General features: G+C 42.9%; 1 protein-coding gene across 3 annotated transcripts in view; it reads right to left on the bottom strand.

The window, feature by feature from the left end:
- Nucleotides 1-16,422, bottom strand: part of UGT8 (UDP glycosyltransferase 8) — a 194,231-nt gene that overhangs the window by 133,152 nt on the left and 44,657 nt on the right. For 2 of the 3 annotated variants that reach the window (XM_069743765.1, XM_069743766.1), the window contains one exon: nt 2,248-2,361. The exons of the other annotated variant lie outside the window; for it this stretch is intronic. In XM_069743765.1, coding sequence (XP_069599866.1) covers nt 2,248-2,266 — 19 coding nt within the window. In that variant the 5' untranslated portion in view covers nt 2,267-2,361. The remainder of the gene's footprint in view (nt 1-2,247; nt 2,362-16,422) is intronic. 3 annotated transcript variants of the gene reach the window in all.

The following is a 16,422-nucleotide window of genomic DNA, read 5'->3' on the forward strand; positions in this document are numbered from 1 at the left end:
GCAAAAGCAACGATGCCTGCAATGGTTTTTCATGGAACATCAACCAGCGAGAACGATAAGTACGTCACTGGATCGCTCCTGCATCGTTCAGCTGTTGCCGATGTTTGACGTCTCCTAGTGACCTAAACAGCGACGCTGCAGCGATCGGCTCGTTGTCTATATCACTGCAGCGTCGCTTAATGTGACGGTAAGTTAACAGCAGCGACCAGAGCGGTGATCCCCCATGGCTGTGAGCCAGTTAGTTCTCGCTGTCAATCACTGATGGGGATTTAACACATGCCAGCCGGAAGCATGACATTCATCCTGCCCATCGGTGACGCAGTCACATGATCACGGGGTGCCGATGGGTTGTCATGATAGTTGGTGACCCCCGTGCCCATGGCCGTTATTTATAGGAAATTGCAATTTCTGCTATGCATAGCAGTGCTGAAGCCCTGCTATATATAGCACAGGTAATAGGAGGATAACAGCTTCAAGTTTCTTAAGGAGACTATTGTAGACCGTAAAGAGTTTAAATTAAAAAATTAAAAAAACCACAAAATTTCAGATAACCCCCTTTTGCTTCATTAAAAAAACAACAACAAAAAAACAAAATTAAAATGCACATATGTGGTATTGCTGTGTCCATAAAAGCCCAATCTCTCAACACATAAACTAAATTAATCCAATTGGTAAGCGGCGTAAAAAGAAACAATCAAAACATCAAAATGACAGTTTTTGGCAGCTGAAACATTGCAATGAAATGCATTGAGGTGATGAAAATATTGTATTGCAATATTGCAAAAAATAAGCCATCAGTCAGCCCCAGATCTCAAAAAATGAAAATGTTACAGATACAAAAACCAATTTTTTTTTATTTTATTTTTTACAAGATTCCACTTTTTTTCACCACCTAAATAAAAACACTATATAGTTAGTATCTGCATATTCATTCTGATATGGAGAATCACATTGCCAGATCAATTGTACCTTATAGTGAACATGGTAAATAAAAAGCCCACAAAAATAATTGTGGAATTGGACTTTTTTTGCAATTTCAACACACTTAGAACTTTTTTCCTGCTTTCCCATACACTATATGGTAAAATAAATGGTATAATTCAAAACTACAACTCCTTCAGCAAAAAACAAGCCCTCTTATGGCTATATGACTGAAAAAATAAAAAAGTAATGGCTCTTTAAAGATAAGGAAAAAATAAAACCGAAAAATCAGAAAATTTATGGGTAGAGAAGAGGTTAAAATATAAAAACAATTTTGAAAAAGGTTATTTACGCCTTAATGCAATGTGATGCAAACATAACATTTATATGTAAGTGATGCTTACATTATAATATCTTGCAAGAAACCAGTCAAGCAGGAAAAATTCCAAAACTGAAGAATATTTACCGGTAAATAAAGACGCAAAGCTAGGATGCATTTACAATGGTTTACGACTGTCATCAAAAAGACCTTTGATTGCGTGCATGCATGACAATCAACAGTTGTTTAGTAGCCTGTGTAAACAGGCCGAAGCACTTCCATGGATACAGAATGATCATTAGTACAAGTATTCTGTGGCATAGAATAATATGGTTCTGAGAATCACATGTCCTGTTTCCACAGAAAGATGTGCTGCCAAAACCGATGATTTTCAAGCAAACTTAAAAATCCTTTCACCTAACGAAAAAGCATTTACATTTACCGTCATTACATATTTTAGGTATAAGCATGCACCTAAATCAGTGTTAATAAATAGAAACAGATTCACTTTTACAAAATATTCCACTCTATTCCCTTTAAAAAAATACAACATGACATTTTTGAAAGAGAACTTGTCAGTCGATTCATGTCCCCCAAACCATGAATTCATGTTTCAATTTGGTTGATTTTATTTTTTTTTTATAACATAGTAGATTATTAACCTACAAAGGCTAGACATGACCAATCAAAACCCCAGAGGACAATTTTATTTTTTTTATAATTTGTATTAAACAGAAAATTAAAACCAAAATGATTATTATGACACCAAATTAGTTATAGTTCAGATAATTCCTTGACCAGTGGAGATGACTGAATCCTTATCAACAGTCTGGGGACTCATGATTGAAGTCATGTAGACCACCTCTTACATGGTGGAATCCCAAGCGCCTATTCTGATTTTTTAGTCCATGTCTTTCTTGCAGTCTGATACATGTATGACACTGCACTGGGACAATTAATCAGAGGAGGTAACAGGAATTCTAGTAGATAGGCAGCGATTCACAAACCGTGAGGTCCAGCGGCCATAGACTATGGATGTGGACCAGGGTTCAGGGTTCACCAAATTGATTCATCTCTACTGATCAGGCTCCTTTGACCATTCTTTTCATGCAGACCACATACTGTATAAAAATAATAGATACAAAGAATTATTTTAAGTGACTTACAACAGTGTGCATAAATAAATTGAGAAAAAAGAACATAATAAACATAGTACGCTCATCTATTACCAGATCTATGGTATAGTCTCTAACTGGGTCGCTGTGACCAGTGGGGTACCGCAGGGGTCGGTATTGGGACCTGTTCTCTTCAACATATTTATTAATGATCTGGTAGAAGATTTACACAGTAAAATATCGATATTTGCAGATGATACAAAACTATGTAAGGCTGGTTTCACATTTGCGTTTTTTTGGGTGCGTTTTTGCGGTAAAAAGCGCAAAAAAACGCATGGTGAAAAAACGCATGTAAACGCGTGCAAACGCTGCGTTTTTTGACGCATGCGTTTTTGCATGTGGTGAAAAAAACACGGCGTTTTGACGCGTTTACATGCGTTTTTTCATGCGTTTGCGTTTTTTTAACCTCTTCATGACCCAGCCTATTTTGACCTTAAAGACCTTGCCGTTTTTTGCAATTCTGACCAGTGTCCCTTTATGAGGTAATAACTCAGGAACGCTTCAACGGATCCTAGCGGTTCTGAGATTGTTTTTTCGTGACATATTGGGCTTCATGTTAGTGGTAAATTTAGGTCAATAAATTCTGTGTTTATTTGTGATAAAAACGGAAATTTGGCGAAAATTTTGAAAATTTCGCAATTTAAACATTTTGAATTTTTATTCTGTTAAACCAGAGAGATATGTGACACAAAATAGTTAATAAATAACATTTCCCACATGTTTACTTTACATCAGCACAATTTTGGAAACAAAATTTTTTTTTGTTAGGAAGTTATAAGGGTTAAAATTTGACCAGCGATTTGTCATTTTTACAACGAAATTTATAAAACCATTTTTTTTAGGGACCACCTCACATTTGAAGTCAGTTTGAGGGGTCTATATGGCTGAAAATACCCAAAAGTGACACCATTCTAAAATCTGCACCCCTCAAGGTACTCAAAACCACATTCAAGAAGTTTATTAACCCTTCAGGTGCTTCACAGCAGCAGAAGCAACATGGAAGGAAAAAATGAACATTTAACTTTTTAGTCACAAAAATTATCTTTTAGTAAGATTTTTTTTATTTTCCCAATGGTAAAAGGAGAAACTGAACCACGAAAGTTGTTGTCCAATTTGTCCTGAGTACATTGATACCTCATATGTGGGGGTTAACCACTGTTTGGGCGCACGGCAGGGCTTGGAAGGGAAGGAGTGCCATTTGACTTTTTGAATCAAAAATTGGCTCCACTCTTTAGCGGACACCATGTCACGTTTGGAGAGCCCCCGTGTGCCTAAAAATTGGAGCTCCCCCACGAGTGACCCCATTTTGGAAACTAGACGCCCCAAGGAACTTATCTAGATGCATAGTGAGCACTTTGAACCCCCAGGTGCTTCACAAATTGATCTGTAAAAATGAAAAAGTACTTTTTTTTCACAAAAAAATTCTTTTAGCCTCAATTTTTTCATTTTCACATGGGCAACAGGATAAAATGGATCATAAAATGTGTTGGGCAATTTCTCCTGAGTACGCAGATACCTCATATGTGGGGGTAAACCACTGTTTGGGCACATGGTAAGGCTCGGAAAGGAAGGAGCGCCATTTGACTTTTTGAATGAAAAATTATTTCCATCGTTAGCGGACACCATGTCGCGTTTGGAGAGCTCCTGTGTGCCTAAACATTGGAGCTCCCCCACAAGTGACCCCATTTTGGAAACTAGACGCCCCAAGGAACTTATCTAGATGCATAGTGAGCACTTTGAACCCCCAGGTGCTTCACAAATTGATCCGTAAAAATGAAAAAGTACTTTTTTTTCACAAAAAAATTCTTTTAGCCTCAATTTTTTCATTTTCACATGGGCAACAGGATAAAATGGATCCTAAAATGTGTTGGGCAATTTCTCCCGAGTACGCCGATACCTCATATGTGGGGGTAAACCACTGTTTGGGCACACGGCAGGGCTCGGAAGGGAAGGCGCGCCATTTGACTTTTTGAATGGAAAATTAGCTCCAATTGTTAGCGGACACCATGTCGCATTTGGAGAGCCCCTGTGTGCCTATGCATTGGAGCTCCCCCACAAGTGACCCCATTTTGGAAACTAGACCCCCCAAGGAACGTATCTAGATGCATATTGAGCACTTTAAACCCCCAGGTGCTTCACAGAAGTTTATAACGCAGAGCCATGAAAATAAAAAATAATTTTTCTTTCCTCAAAAATGATTTTTTAGCCTGGAATTTCCTATTTTGCCAAGGATAATAGGAGAAATTGGACCCCAAATATTGTTGTCCAGTTTGTCCTGAGTACGCTGATACCCCATATGTGGGGGTAAACCACTGTTTGGGCGCACGGCAGGGCTCGGAAGGGATGGCACGCCATTTGGCTTTTTAAATGGAAAATTAGCTCCAATCATTAGCGGACACCATGTCACGTTTGGAGAGCCCCTGTGTGCCTAAACATTGGAGATCCCCCAGAAATGACCCCATTTTGGAAACTAGACCCCCAAAGGAACTAATCTAGATGTGTGGTGAGGACTTTGAACCCCCAAGTGCTTCACAGAAGTTTATAACGCAGAGCCACGAAAATTAAAAAAAAAATTATTTTCTCAAAAATGATCTTTTAGCCTGCAATTTTTTATTTTCCCAAGGGTAACAGGAGAAATTTGACCCCAAAAGTTGTTGTCCAGTTTCTCCTGAGTACGCTGATACCCCATATGTGGGGGTAAACCACTGTTTGGGCACATGCCGGGGCTCGGAAGTGAAGTAGTGACATTTTGAAATGCAGACTTTGATGGAATGCTCTGTGGGCGTCACGTTGCGTTTGCAGAGCCCCTGATGTGGCTTAACAGTAGAAACCTCCCACAAGTGACCGCATTTTGGAAACTAGACCCCGAAAGGAACTTATCTAGATGTGTGGTGAGCACTTTGAACCCCCAAGTGCTTCATAGAAGTTTATAATGCAGAGCCGTGAAAATAATAAATACGTTTTCTTTCCTCAAAATAATTATTTAGCCCAGAATTTTTTATTTTCCCAAGGGTAACAGGAGAAATTGGATCCCAAAAGTTGTTGTCCAGTTTCTCCTGAGTATGCTGATACCCAATATGTGGGGGTAAACCACTGTTTGGGCACATGCCGAGGCTCGGAAGTGAAGTAGTGACGTTTTGAAATGCAGACTTTGATGGAATGCTCTGTGGGCGTCACGTTGCGTTTGCAGAGCCCCTGATGTGGCTTAACAGTAGAAACCCCCCACAAGTGACCCCATTTTGGAAACTAGACCCCGAAAGGAACTTATCTAGATGTGTGGTGAGCACTTTGAACCCCCAAGTGCTTCATAGAAGTTTATAATGCAGAGCCGTGAAAATAATAAATACGTTTTCTTTCCTCAAAAATAATTATTTAGCCCAGAATTTTTTATTTTCCCAAGGGTTACAGGAGAAATTGGACACCAAAAGTTGTTGTCCAGTTTCTCCTGAGTACGCTGATACCCCATGTGTGGGGGTAAACCACTGTTTGGGCACACGTCGGGGCTCAGAAGGGAAGTAGTGACTTTTGAAATGCAGACTTTGATGGAATGGTCTGCGGGCGTCACATTGCGTTTGCAGAGCCCCTGGTGTGCCTAAACAGTAGAAACCCCCCACAAGTGACCCCATTTTAGAAACTAGACCCCCAAGGAACTTATCTAGATATGTGGTGAGCACTTTGAACCCCCAAGTGCTTCACAGACGTTTACAACGCAGAGCCGTGAAAATAAAAAATCATTTTTCTTTCCTCAAAAATGATGTTTTAGCAAGCATTTCTTTATTTTCACAAGGGTAACAGGAGAAATTGGACCCCAGTAATTGTTGCGCAGTTTGTCCTGAGTATGCTGGTACCCCATATGTGGGGGTAAACCACTGTTTGGGTGCACGTCGGGGCTCGGAAGTGAGGGAGCACCATTTGACTTTTTGAATACAAGATTGGCTGGAATCAATGGTGGCGCCATGTTGCGTTTGGAGACCCCCTGATGTGCCTAAACAGTGGAAACCCCTCAATTCTAACTCCAACACACCCCTAACCCTTATCCCAACTGTAGCCGTAACCCTATTCACAACCCTAACCCCAACACACCCGTAACCCCAACACACCCCTAACCCTAACCACAACCCTAATTCCAACCCAACCCTAGCCCTAAGGCTATGTGCCAACGTTGCGGATTCGTATGAGATTTTTCAGCACCATTTTTGAAAAATCCGCGGGTAAAAGGCACTGGGTTTTACCTGCGGATTTACCGCGGATTTCCAGTGTTTTTTGTCCGGATTTCACCTGCGGATTCCTATTGAGGAACAGGTGTAAAACGCTGCGGAATCCGCACAAAGAATTGACATGCTGCGGAAAATACAACGCAGCGTTCCCGCGCGGTATTTTCCGCACCATGGTCACAGCGGATTTGGCTTTCCATATGTTTACATGGTACTGTAAACCTGATGGAACACTGCTGCGGATCCGCAGCGGCCAATCCGCACCGTGTGCACATAGCCTAATTCTAAAGGTATGTGCACACGCTGCGGAAAACGCTGCGGATCCGCAGCAGTTTCCCATGAGTTTACAGTTCAATGCAAACCTATGGGAAACAAAAATCGCTGTACACATGCTGCGGAAAAACTGCACGGAAACGCAGCGGTTTACATTCCGCAGCATGTCACTTCTTTCTGCGGATTCCGCAGCGGTTTTACAACTGCTCAAATAGAAAATCGCTGTTGTAAAACCGCATTGAAATGCGCAGAAAAAACATGGTAAATCCGCCATAAATCCGCAGCGGTTTAGCACTGCGGATTTATCAAATCCGCAGCGGAAAAATCCGCAGAGGACCAGAATACGTGTGCACATACCGAAACCCTAACCCTAACCCTACTCCTACCCCTAACCCTACCCCTAACCCTACCCCTAACCCTACCCCTAACCCTAACCCTAACCCTAACCCTAGTTCTTACCCCAACCTTAGTTGGAAAAAAAAAATTATTTTTTTTATTGTCCCTACCTATGGGGGTGACAAAGGGGGGGGGGTCATTTACTTTTTGTTTTATTTTGATCACTGAGATAGGTTATATCTCAGTGATCAAAATTCACTCTGGAACGAATCTGCCGGCCGGCAGATTCGGCGGGCGCACTGCACATGCGCCCGCCCTTTTGGAAGATGGCGGCGCCCAGGAAAGAAGACGGACGGTCCCCGGGAGGCCAGGTAAGTATAAGGGGGGGAGATCAGGGCACGGAGGGGGGGCTTCGGAGCACGGGGGGGGGATCGGAACACGGGAGGGGGTGGATTGGAGCACGGAGTGGGGGATCGCTGTGCGGGCGGGTGGATCAGAGCACGGGGGGGGAATCGCTGTGCGGGGGAGGGGATCGCTGTGCGGGGGGGGGATCGGAGTGCGGGGGGGTTTGATTGGAGCACGGGGGGTGTTATTGGAGCACGGGGGAGCGGGCAGGAGGACGGGGGAGCGGAGCACAGGACCGAGGGGAGCAGACCACAGAGCGGGGGGCTGGGGGGGCGATCGGAGGAGTGGGGTGGGTGCACATTAGTGTGTCCAGCCATGGCCGATGATATTGCAGCATCGGCCATGGCTGGATTGTAATATTTCACCATTTTTTTAGGTGAAATATTACAAATCGCTCTGATTGGCAGTTTCACTTTCAACAGCCAATCAGAGCGATCGTAGCCACGAGGGGGTGAAGCCACCCCCCCTGGGCTAAACTACCACTCCCCCTGTCCCTGCAGGCCGGGTGAAATGGGAGTTAACCCTTTCACCCGATCTGCAGGGACGCGATCTTTCCATGACGCATATGCTGCGTCATGGGTCGGAATGGCACCGACTTTCATGACGCAGCGTATGCGTCAAAGGTCGGGAAGGGGTTAAAGCATGCTGAGAAATGTGTGACAGCTGCCAATCATCAAAATAAAGTAAAAAACCCACTATAAACAGAAATAGTTAGGGTTAGGGTTAGGGGTAGGGTTAGGGATCCTAAACCTAACCCTACCCCTAACCCTACCCCTAACCCTAACCCTACCCCTAACCCTAACCCTAAGGGATCCTAACCCTACCCCTAACCCTAACCCTACCCCTAACCCTAAGGGATCCTAACCCTAACCCTACCCCTAACCCTAACCCTAACCCTACCCCTAACCCTACCCCTAACCATAACCCTAAAGGGATTAGGGTTAGGGTTAGGGTTAGGGGTAGGGTTAGGGTTAGGGTTAGGATCCCTTAGGGTTTGGGGTAGGGTTAGGGGTAGGATTAGGGTTAGGATCCCTTAGGGTTAGGGTTAGGGTTAGGGGTAGGGTTAGGGATAGGATCCCTTAGGGTTAGGGTTAGGGTTAGGGGTAGGGTTAGGGTTAGGATTCCTTAGGGTTAGGGTTAGAGGTAGGGTTAGGGTTAGGATCCCTTAGGGTTAGGGTTAGGGGTAGGGTTAGGGTTAGGGGTAGGGTTAAGGTTAGGGTTAGGATCCCTTTATCACTTTTATGTTGGGGGTGGCATATTAGTGTGTTTTCTGGTTTTTTAATATCAAAACGCATGCGTTTTTAACGCAAAAAAACACATGCACAAAAAAACGCATGCGTCCCCATTGACTCCAATGTATTTTTTGACCCAAAAAAACGCATGAAAACGCATGCGTTTTTTTTGGTCCAAAAAACGCCTCTCAAAAATACTACAGGTTGCATTTCTGAAAATGAACGCATGCGTTTCAAAACGCGTACAACAAAAAACGCATGCGTTTTCAATGTTAAATATAGGGAAAAAAAACACGTGCGTTTTTTTGAAAAAAAACGCTGCAGACAAAAACGCAAGTGTGAAACCACCCTAAAGCAGTTAATACAAGAGAAGATAGTATTCTGCTACAGATGGATCTGGATAAGTTGGAAACTTGGGCTGAAAGGTGGCAGATGATATTTAACAATGATAAATGTAAGGTTATCTGTTTATACCAAGGAAGGTGACGGGCACAAGGGGGCATTCTTTGCGTCTGGAGGAGAGAAGGTTTTTCCACCAACATAGAAGAGGATTCTTTACTGTTAGGACAGTGAGAATCTGGAATTGCTTGCCTGAGGAGGTGGTGATGGCGAACTCAGTCGAGGGGTTCAGGAGAGGCCTGGATGTCTTCCTGGAGCAGAACAATATTGTATCATACAATTATTAGGTTCTGTAGAAGGACGTAGATCTGGGGATTTATTATGATGGAATATAGGCTGAACTGGATGGACAAATGTCTTTTTTCGGCCTTACTAACTATGTTACTATGTTACTATACACATGGGAAGAAGGAATCAATATCACAATTACACACTGAACGGGAAACCACTGGGTAAATCTGACAGGGAGAAGGACTTGGGGATCCTAGTTAATGATAAACTTACCTGGAGCAGCCAGTGCCAGGCAGCAGCTGCCAAGGCAAACAGGATCATGGGGTGCATTAAAAGAGGTCTGGATACACATGATGAGAGCATTATACTGCCTCTGTACAAATCCCTAGTTAGACCGCACATGGAGTACTGTGTCCAGTTTTGGCACCAGTGCTCAGGAAGGATATAATGGAACTACTTTTCCTTTCACTTTTTCCCCATTATGTAGATAGGGGCAAAATTGTTTTGTGAATTGGAACACGCAGGTTAAAATTTTGCCTCATAACATAGCCTATGACGCTCTCGGGGTCCAGACGTGTGACTATGCAAAATTTTGTGGCTGTAGCTGAGACGGTGAAGATGCCAATCCCGGACATACACACATACACACACACATTCAGTTTTATATATTATTATTATATATTCAGTTATATATATTATATTATACTGTATGTATGTATATATATATATATATATATGTATATATATATATATATATATATATATATATATACAGTGGGGCAAAAAAGTATTTAGTCAGTCAGCAATAGTGCAAGTTCCACCACTTAAAAAGATGAGAGGCGTCTGTAATTTACATCATAGGTAGACCTCAACTATGGGAGACAAACTGAGAAAAAAAAATCCAGAAAATCACATTGTCTGTTTTTTTTATCATTTTTTTTTGCATATTATGGTGGAAAATAAGTATTTGGTCAGAAACAAACAATCAAGATTTCTGGCTCTCACAGACCTGTAACTTCTTCTTTAACCCCTTTCTGCCATTAGACGTACTATTGCGTCCATGTGGGGTGGGCTTTACTTCCCAAGGACGCAATAGTACGTCATATGCGATCGGCAGCGCTCACGGGGGGAGCGCCGCCGATCGCGGCCGGGTGTCAGCTGTTTATCGCAGCTGACATCCGGCACTATGTGCCAGGAGCGGTCACGGACCGCCCCCGGCACATTAACCCCCGGCACACCGCGATCAAAGATGATCGCGATGTGCCGGCGGTGCAGGGAAGCACCGCGCAGGGAGGGGGCTCCCTGCGGGCTTCCCTGAGCCCCCCGCAGCAACGCGATGTGATCGCGTTGCTGCGAGGGTCTCACCTCCCTCCCTGCTCCCTCCAGCCCCGGATCCAAGATGGCCGCGGATCCGGGTCCTGCAGGGAGGGAGGTGGCTTCACAGAGCCTGCTCAGAGCAGGCACTGTGAAGGCTGCAGCGCTGCATGTCAGATCAGTGATCTGACAGAGTGCTGTGCAAACTGTCAGATCACTGATCTGTGATGTCCCCCCCTGGGACAAAGTAAAAAAGTAAAAAAAAAAAATTTCAAATGTGTAAAAAAAAATAAAAAAAAATATTCCAAAATAATGAAAAAAAAAATAAAAATATTATTCCCATAAATACATTTCTTTATCTAAATAAAAAAAAAAAACAATAAAAGTACACATATTTAGTATCGCCGCGTCCGTAACGGCCCGACCTATAAAACTGGCTCACTAGTTAACCCCTTCAGTAAACACCGTAAGAAAAAAAAAAAAAAAACGAGGCAAAAAACAACGCTTTATTATCATACCGCTGAACAAAAAGTGGAATAACACGCGATCAAAAAGACAGATATAACTAACCATGGTACCGCTGAAAACGTCATCTTGTCCCGCAAAAAACGAGCCGCCATACAGCATCATCAGCAAAAAAATAAAAAAGTTATAGTCCTGAGAATAAAGCGATGCAAAAATAATTATTTTTTCTATAAAATAGTTTTTATCGTATAAAAGCGCCAAAACATAAAAAAATGATATAAATGAGGTGTCGCTGTAATCGTACTGACCCGAAGAATAAAACTGCTTCATCAATTTTACCAAACGCGGAACGGTATAAACGCCTCCCCCAAAAGAAATTCATGAATAGCTGGTTTTTGGTCATTCTGCCTCACAAAAATCGGAATAAAAAGCGATCAAAAAATGTCACGTGCCCGAAAATGTTACCAATAAAAACATCAACTTGTCCCGCAAAAACCAAGACCTCACATGACTCTGTGGACCAGAATATAGAAAAATTATAGCTCTCAAAATGTGATAACGCAAAAAATATTTTTTGCAATAAAAAGCGTCTTTCAGTGTGTGACGGCTGCCAATCATAAAAATCCGCTAAAAAACCCGCTATAAAAGTAAATTAAACCCCCCTTCATCACCCCCTTAGTTAGGGAAAAATTAAAAAAATGTATTTATTTCCATTTTCCCATTAGGGCTAGGGTTAGAGTTAGGGCTAGGGTTAGGGCTAGGGTTAGGGCTAGGGTTAGGGCTAGGGTTAGGGCTAGGGTTAGGGCTAGGGTTAGGGCTAGGGTTAGGGCTAGGGTTAGGGTTAGGGCTAGGGTTAGGGCTAGGGTTAGGGTTAGGGCTAGGGTTAGGGCTAGGGTTAGGGCTAGGGTTAGGGCTAGGGTTAGGATTAGGGTTAGGGCTAGGGTTAGGGCTAGGGCTACAGTTTGGGTTGGGGCTAAAGTTACAGTTAGGGTTTAGATTACATTTACGGTTGGGAATAGGGTTGGGATTAGGGTTAGGGGTGTGTCAGGGTTAGAGGTGTGGTTAGGGTTACTGTTGGGATTAGGGTTAGGGATGTATTTGGATTAGGGTTTCAGTTATAATTGGGGGGATTCCACTGTTTAGGCACATCAGGGGCTCTCCAAACGCGACATGGCGTCCGATCTCAATTCCAGCCAATTCTGCGTTGAAAAAGTAAAACAGTGTTTCTTCCCTTCCGAGCTCTCCCGTGTGCCCAAACAGGGGTTTACCCCAACATATGGGGTATCAGCGTACTCAGGACAAATAGGACAACAACTTTTGGGGTCCAATTTCTCCTGCTACCCTTGGGAAAATACAAAACTCGGGGCTAAAACATATTTTTTGTGGGAAAAAAAAAGATTTTTTATTTTCACGGCTCTGCGTTATAAACTGTAGTGAAACACTTGGGGGTTCAAAGTTCTCACAACACATCTAGATTAGTTCCCTGGGGGGTCTAGTTTCCAATATGGGGTCACTTGTGGGGGGTTTCTACTGTTTAGGTACATTAGGGGTTCTGCAAACGCAATGTGACGTCTGCAGACCATTCCATCTAAGTCTGCATTCCAAATGGCGCTCCTTCCCTTCCGAGCTCTGCCATGCGCTCAAACGTTGGTTTCCCCCAACATACGGGGTATCAGCGTACTCAGGACAAATTGGACAACAACTTTTGGGGTCGAATTTCTCCTCTTACCCTCGGGAAAATACAAAACTGGGGGCTAAAAAATAATTTTGGGGGGAAAGATTTTTTTTTTTAATTTTCACGGCTCTGCGTTACAAACTGTAGTGAAACACTTGGAGGTTCAAAGCTATCACAACACATCTAGATGAGTTCCTTAGGGGGTCTAGTTTCCAAAATGGTGTCACTTGTGGGAGGTTTCTACTGTTTAGGTACATTAGGGGCTCTGCAAATGCAATGTGACACCTGCAGACCATTCCATCTAAGTCCTCATTCCAAATGGAGCTCCTTCCCTTCCGAGCCCTCCCATGCGCCCAAACAGTGGTTCCCCCCCACATATGGGGTATCAGCGCACTCAGGACAAATTGGACAACAAATTGTGGGGTCGAATTTCTCCTTTTACCCTCGGGAAAATACAAAACTGGGGGCTAAAAAATAATTTTTGTGGGAAAAAATGTTTGTTTTATTTTTACGGCTCTCCATTATAAACTTCTGTGAAGCCCTTGGTGGGTCAAAGCGCTCAGCACACATCTAGATAAGTTCCTAAGGGGGTCTACTTTCCAAAATGGTGTCACTTGTGGGGGGTTTCTACTGTTTAGGTACATTAGGGGCTCTGCAAACGCAATGTGACACCTGCAGACCATTCCATCTAAGTCTGCATTCAAATGGCACTCCTTCCCTTCTGAGCCCTCCCATGTGCCCAAACAGTGGTTCCCCCCACATATGGTGTATCATCGCACTCAGGACAAATTGGGCAACAAATTTTGGGGTCCAATTTCTCCTGTTACCCTCAGGAAAATACAAAACTGGGGGCTAAAAAAATAATTTTTGTGGGAAAAAAATTTTGTTTTATTTTTACGGCTCTGCATTATAAACTTCTGTGAAGCACTTGGTGGGTCAAAGTGCTCACCACACCTCTAGATAAGTTCCTTAGGGGGTCTACTTTCCAAAATGGTGTCATTTGTGGGGGGTTTCAATGTTTAGGCACATCAGTGGCTCTTCAAACGCAACATGGCGTCCCATCTCAATTCCTGTCAATTTTGCTTTGAAAAGTCAAACGGCGCTCCTTCCCTTCCGAGCTCTCCCATCCACCCAAACAGTGGTTTACCCCCACATATGGGGTATCCGCGTACTCAGGACAAATTGTACAACAACTTTTGGGGTCCAATTTCTTCTCTTACCCTTGGGAAAATAAAAAATTGGGGGCAAAAAGATAATTTTTGTGAAAAAATATGATTTTTTATTTTTACGGTTCTACATTATAAACTTCTGTGAAGCACTTGGTGGGTCAAAGTGCTCACCACACCTCTAGATAAGTTCCTTAGGGGGTCTACTTTCCAAAATGGTGTCACTTGTGGGGGGTTTCAATGTTTAGGCACATCAGTGGCTCTTCAAACGCAACATGACGTCCCATCTCAATTCCTGTCAATTTTGCATTGAAAAGTCAAACGGCGCTCCTTCCCTTCCGAGCTCTCCCATCCGCCCAAACAGTGGTTTACCCCCACATATGGGCTATCAGCGTACTCAGGACAAATTGTACAACAACTTTTGGGGTCCAATTTCTTCTCTTACCCTTGGGAAAATAAAAAATTGGGGGCGAAAAGATAATTTTTGTGAAAAAATATGATTTTTTATTTTTACGGTTCTACATTATAAACTTCTGTGAAGCACTTGTTGGGTCAAAGTGCTCACCACACCTCTAGATAAGTTCCTTAGGGGGTCTACTTTCCAAAATGGTGTCACCTGTGGGGGGTTTCAATGTTTAGCCACATCAGGGGCTCTCCAAACGAAACATGGCGTCCCATCTCAATTCCAGTCAATTTTGCATTGAAAAGTCAAATGGCACTCCTTCGCTTCCGAGCTCTGCCATGCGCCCAAACAGTGGTTTACCCCCACATGTGGGGTATTGGCATACTCAGGACAAATTGTACAACAATGTTTGGGGTCCATTTTCTCCTGTTACCCTTGGTAAAATAAAACAAATTGGAGCTGAATTAAATTTTTTGTGAAAAAAAGTTAAATGTTCATTTTTATTTAAACATTCAAAAAATTCCTGTGAAGCACCAGAAGGGTTAATAAACTTCTTGAATATGGTTTTGAGCACCTTGAGGGGTGTAGTTTTTAGAATGGTGTCACACTTGGGTATTTTCTATCATATAGACCCCTCAAAATGACTTCAAATGAGATGTGGTCCCTAAAATAAAATGGTGTTGTAGAAATGAGAAATTGCTGGTCAACTTTTAACCCTTATAACTCCCTAACAAAAAAAAATTTTGGTTCCAAAATTGTGCTGATGTAAAGTAGACATGTGGGAAATGTTACTTATTAAGTATTTTGTGTGACATATCTCTGTGATTTAATTGCATAAAAATTCAAAGTTGGAAAATTGCGAAATTTTCATAATTTTCGCCAAATTTCCGTTTTTTTCACAAATAAACGCAGGTACTATCAAATCATTTTTACCATTGTCATGAAGTACAATATGTCACGAGAAAACAATGTCAGAATCACCAGGATCCATTGAAGCGTTCCAGAGTTATAACCTCATAAAGGGACAGTGGTCAGAATTGTAAAAATTGGCCCGGTCATTAACGTGCAAACCACCCTTGGGGGTAAAGGGGTTAAGAGTCTCCTCTTTCCTCCACTCATTACCTGTAGTAATGGCACCTGTTTAAACTTGTTATCAGTATAAAAAGACACCTGTGCACACCCTCAAACAGTCTGACTCCAAACTCCACTATGGTAAAGACCAAACAGCTGTCAAAGGACACCAGAAACAAAATTGTAGCCCTGCACCAGGCTGGGAAGACTGAATCTGCAATAGCCAACCAGCTTGGAGTGAAGAAATCAACAGAGGGAGCAATAATTAGAAAATGGAAGACATACAAGACCACTGATAATCTCCCTCGATCTGGGGCTCCACGCAAAATCCCACCCTGTGGGGTCAGAATGATCACAAGAACGGTGAGCAAAAATCCCAGAACCACACGGGGGGACCTAGTGAATGAACTGCAGAGAGCTTACAAGGCCTACCATAAGTAACACACTACGCCACCACGGACTCAGATCCTGCAGTGCCAGACGTGTCCCACTGCTTAAGCCAGTACATGTCCGGGCCCATCTGAAGTTTGCTAGAGAGCATTTGGATGATCCAGAGGAGTTTTGGGAGAATGTCCTATGGTCTGATGAAACCAAACTGGAACTGTTTGGTAGAAACACAACTTGTCGTGTTTGGAGGAAAAAGAATACTGAGTTGCATCCATCAAACACCATACCTACTGTAAAGCATGGTGGTGGAAACATCATGCTTTGGGGCTGTTTCTCTGCAAAGGGGCCAGGACGACTGATCCGGGTACATGAAAGAATGAATGGGGCTATGTATCGTGAGATTTTGAGTGCAAACCTCCTTCCATCAGCAAGGGCA

Source organism: Ranitomeya imitator, chromosome 1 (genome assembly GCF_032444005.1).
Source record: "Ranitomeya imitator isolate aRanImi1 chromosome 1, aRanImi1.pri, whole genome shotgun sequence".
Lineage (NCBI taxonomy): Eukaryota > Metazoa > Chordata > Amphibia > Anura > Dendrobatidae > Ranitomeya > Ranitomeya imitator.